The sequence below is a fragment of the Pistacia vera genome, unplaced genomic scaffold, assembly GCF_008641045.1.
Source record: "Pistacia vera cultivar Batoury unplaced genomic scaffold, PisVer_v2 Contig225, whole genome shotgun sequence".
Classification (NCBI taxonomy): Eukaryota; Viridiplantae; Streptophyta; class Magnoliopsida; order Sapindales; family Anacardiaceae; genus Pistacia; species Pistacia vera.
In genome coordinates, this window is record NW_022196030.1 from 1,423,682 (window position 1) to 1,428,528 (window position 4,847).

Below are 4,847 nucleotides of genomic sequence, written 5' to 3' on the forward strand. Positions count from 1 at the left end.
CAGATCTGAGCCTTTTCTCCTTATTTTCCTCTCCCTTGCAACTGTTGAAAAATCCAAATCTATTTGGGTTAAAAAGTAATTCATTGGTAAGGACAGCTTGGTAACAACATTCTCCATATTGGTTTAGAACCCAAAAATCATTAACAATGTTAATTTAAGGATAGGTATCTGGAATAAATGAAATTAGGGATGGAAACTTGGATTTTCTCTAATCTTTGGGTGGGTACATGTCGTTTACTCTTTTGTAACATTCGAAGCATGTCAGCAAAAAAAGGAATATTGTGTTATGTGAATGATTAAGCAAAAAAGAGTAGCAATGTTGTATTATCCTAATAAAGGAAAGTGAACAAAGATAAAAAAGATAAAAAAAGGAGATTGATATAAATAAATCAAAGCATTTTAAAATTGAACGTGACATCATGCATCCAAAGTCCAAACATTTGAGCAACTAGTCTAAATTTTTGTCTGTAAGGATTATTTTGTGCAGAAGCCCAGGATTCCCAGCTCATCTTCCCCCTTTCTGACCCCACCCCCACCCCCACCCTTCCCTCCCTACTGGGCTGAGTCTGAGACATGTTTGTTTCCTAAGTCAACGCGTATCTTCATCACTGAGAACAAGAAACAGCCCAACCAACTACCCCAAACCAAATTATGATCACACAATTCCATTCTTAACACAACATTATTCCAAACAATTCCTTTTCTCTTCCTCTGCATGGGCTCCTCTTCGTTCTTCATCTTCTTCTTTTCATACGCCATTCTTCTTCCACTTACCTCTTCAGCGCCTATTCTCACCAACTCCATCTCCCCAAATTTCACCGCCTCTTCTCTCCAATTCATCGATAACTCTGGCGCTTTCTTGCAGTCTTTAAACAAAACCTTCAAGCTCTCCTTTTCACACCCCAACTCAGAACTCTCTCAGTACTATCTATCCATCATCCACTCTCCTTCCAATCTAATCATCTGGACTGCAAATCCAAACAAACCCATTTCCGATTCTTCCAAGTTCACTCTATCCCTCAACGGTCTCTCCATCACCAACGATGATGGCCGCCTTGTGTGGTCCACTCCTAAGCTTGACTCTCCAGTTTCGGTCATGCAGCTTCAAGATTCTGGAAATCTTGTTCTTCTTGATGCCCAAAACGTTTCTCTTTGGGAGAGTTTCGGTTCTCCAACGGATACCCTTGTCATTGGACAACGCTTATATCTCGGTCAATCATTGAACGGTGCCGTTTCCGGAAATGACTTGTCGGTTGGTGATTACAGATTGGTTGTTACTGACGGTGACGCGGTTCAGCAATGGAATGGGTTGAATTATTGGAAGTTGTCCATGTATACTTCAGCTTTTAAGAACTCCAATTCTCCGGTGTCGTTTTTGTCAATGAATGGGACTGGGTTGTATTTGTTTGCAAGTGATGGATCAACGGTGGTGATTCAGGTGGAATTGGGTTCTTCTTCTGATTTTAGAATTGCTAAATTGGGGACTAACGGGAGGTTTAGTGTTAGTAAATTTGTGAGTGATAGCTGGGTGGAAGAATTGGCTATTCCTGTTGATGAATGTAGAATTCCTTTTATTTGTAACAAAATTGGATTGTGTTCAAGTAGTAGTTGTTCTTGTCCATCAGGTTTTCACCCTAATACCAATGGCGATTGTGTTCCAGTGAATGCTTCTCTTTCATTGCCGAGTGCTTGTACTAATAGAGGTGAATTGAATTCTTCAATCAGCTATTTGGAATTGGGCAATGGAATGGACTATTTCACTAATGACTTTGTTCAACCTGTGAAACATGGTATCGTTTCATCAGAATGTCAAGATTTGTGCTCCGGAAATTGCTCTTGCTTGGCCTTCTTCCATGAAGAAGCATCTGGTTCTTGTTATATTATTGAAAATCATCTCGGTTCCATCATGTCCGCCTCTTCTGATAAGGACGGGGATCGTTTCGGATTCATAAAGACCAGAGTCTCATCTTCCCCGGACGCAAACACGAACACAAATGCTAACGATCAAGCGGGTAAATTTCCAATTGCAGGTCTGGTTCTATTGCCTACATCTGGGTTTTTTCTGTTAATTATATTAGTTATAGGATTTATTTGGTGGAGGAAAAATAAAAAGCAATCTAGAGGTGAAGTAGTGAAGTTAGGCAGCAGAAATTCATCTTTTGAAGAGCTTGAGTTGATTAGTATACCGGGATTACCCGTAAGGTTTTATTATGAGGAGCTTGCAATTGCTACTGATAGCTTTAAGACCCAAATTGGCAGTGGTGGATTTGGTACTGTCTATAAAGGAAGTTTACATGACAAAACTGTTGTGGCTGTGAAGAAAATAATTAGTATGGGAGTACAGGGGAAGAAGGAATTCTGTACTGAGATTGCAATCATCGGAAACATTCATCATATCAATCTTGTTCGACTGAAAGGATTTTGTGCGCAAGGGAGACAAAGGTTTTTGGTTTATGAATACATGAACAAAGGTTCTCTGGACAAGACATTGTTTGGAAATGGACCTGTTTTAGGATGGCCCGAGAGATTTGAAATCGCTCTTGGAACTGCAAGGGGGCTTGCTTACTTGCATAGTGGCTGCCAGCACAAAATTATTCATTGTGATGTCAAGCCGGAGAACATTCTCTTGCATGAAAATTTTCAAGTGAAAATCTCGGATTTTGGTCTTTCGAAGCTGCTAGGCCCAGAACAGTCCAGTCTATTTACCACCATGAGGGGTACCCGGGGATATCTTGCACCGGAATGGCTAACACACACTGCAATTACCGACAAAACAGATGTGTATAGTTATGGAATGGTATTACTTGAAATTGTGAGGGGAAGAAAGAATTGCTCATTGCAGACACACCGCAGCAGCACAGAAAAAGATAGGAGGGACGCAACTACCAGGTCTTCACCTTTGGATTCATGGTCTGTGTATTTCCCTCTGCTTGCCCTGGAAATGCACGAACAGAGAAGGTATTTGGAGCTGGCAGACCCAAGGCTAGAGGGGCAAGTGAGAAGAGAGGAGGTCGAGAAGCTAGTACGGGTGGCGTTGTTATGTGTGCAGGAAGAGCCAATGCTGAGGCCAAGTATGTCAAATGTTGTTAGCATGTTAGAAGGTGGAATGCCTTTGGGTGAACCAAATATCGAGTCCTTGCGCTTTTTGCGGTTTTATGGGCAGAGATTCACAGAGCCATCAACAATCGGAAATTCCAACGAGCAGAATGAGTTTATATTGTACTCGGAAGCAAACGGTACAAATAGCTCTGCTAACACTAACAGCGCTTCATACAATTTCTTATCTTACATGTCATCACAACAGGTTTCTGGTCCAAGATAGAGCTTAAAGTATATTCTTTATTTGGTTGTGGTCTTGTTGTAGCAAATGCATTTACAGTTTTATTTTTTAACAATTTATCAAGGAATGCAAATTCTTTCCTTCATCTGTAAATACTTGAGAATTGGTATTCTCTTGAATCTGAGAGTATTTTTATAATTATATATCATTTCATTTCATGCCTAAATAAAATATTTGTATTCTAGTTTTAAATAAAAAAAGTTTGAAGCCTATAATTTCTAATATAATATCATACATTAGGGTCTATCTCTTTAGACCCTTATTATCATTATTTTTCTAATTACAATTTTATCTCTTATTAAGATTACTAATCAAGACATGAAAGAGTTATGCCTATCTAAAAATTTTATTTTTCTTTTGATTATAATCCCTAATTCAATAAACCCTAATTCTATTTTCAAATAATGGAGACGAAATTTATGCAATTGAAAGAGTTTGATCAAGATCATATAAGTACTAAATTCATTGCTTTCTTATTTTCCTTTATTTTTTCTTCTTATGCACTTCTTTACAATTTATAAGTTAGTTTGATGCCTTCAATTTCTTAATTGTTATTCTTACAATCTTGAAAGGAAAAAAACACATATAATTGAATTTCATTTATGAATATTATATTCAAAACAAGAAGTATAAAATAATATTGCTTGTGTCATTGATAAACCATACGTGATATGATGATGATGATGAGCAAATATAATATAATTAGAAGCAAGGTTAATTTATTGTAAACTTAATTGTTTGAGTTTTTGATATTAACCATATTTCAATTGAAGACAATTGTTTTGTTATGCATAATCAATTAAACACAGAGCACGAATGTTCTTCCATAGGATAACACAAGTAAACCAAATATATATATATATATATTATATATATTATATAGATATATATATATATATATATAATGCCTGGAAAAGTAAGGCTGATGCAGAGCCTTGTCAACGTAAGTGGTCAAGCTTAGGTAAGTCCTGTAGTCATCCAGACGCAGCCACGTCACACGTTGATGCAAGCAGCATGCTCTTGCCATTGCAGTAGGTGTGCGCCAGGCTGGTGAAAGGCTGGAGGCGATCCACGTGTCCAATCCCTGCAAGAGTCAAGTAAATCACTCGAGCAGGTGAGCAACGGGACGCAAGGAAGGATTTACACGGCAATCTGACCCACTCCCTAATTTAGTAATCATTATCTCAATTCATCCCACTATAAATAGAAGGATCCTCTCCCGTTTGTGGGATTAGCTAAGTTCTCTCTAGAATAGCATATACATACGCTATCTCTCTCTCTCTTTCTCTCCCTCTCTAGTAAACTCTTGTAAGTCAGCTCGCTGAACGCGACCTGACCTCATATATTAATACGATACCAGTGGACGTAGGATTCGCTTACTTAAGCATCCGAACCATTTTAAACACTATTCTTCATCTTCTATTTAGTTCAATACCCCCTGTACACGTGTGTCTTTTGAGTCAGCTTAGCATTTCCGATGTGCGTTTAGTTGGTGTCAAAATCACGC

General features: G+C 38.3%; 1 protein-coding gene across 1 annotated transcript; it reads left to right on the forward strand.

Moving 5' to 3' along the window:
- Window positions 1-581: 581 nt before the first annotated feature.
- LOC116130738 (G-type lectin S-receptor-like serine/threonine-protein kinase At5g35370) lies at window positions 582-3,483 on the forward strand. The gene has a single exon (XM_031416450.1). The coding sequence runs from the start codon at window positions 716-718 to the stop codon at window positions 3,320-3,322; it is 2,607 nt and encodes an 868-aa protein (XP_031272310.1). The 5' UTR covers window positions 582-715; the 3' UTR covers window positions 3,323-3,483.
- The last annotated feature ends 1,364 nt before the right edge of the window (window positions 3,484-4,847 follow it).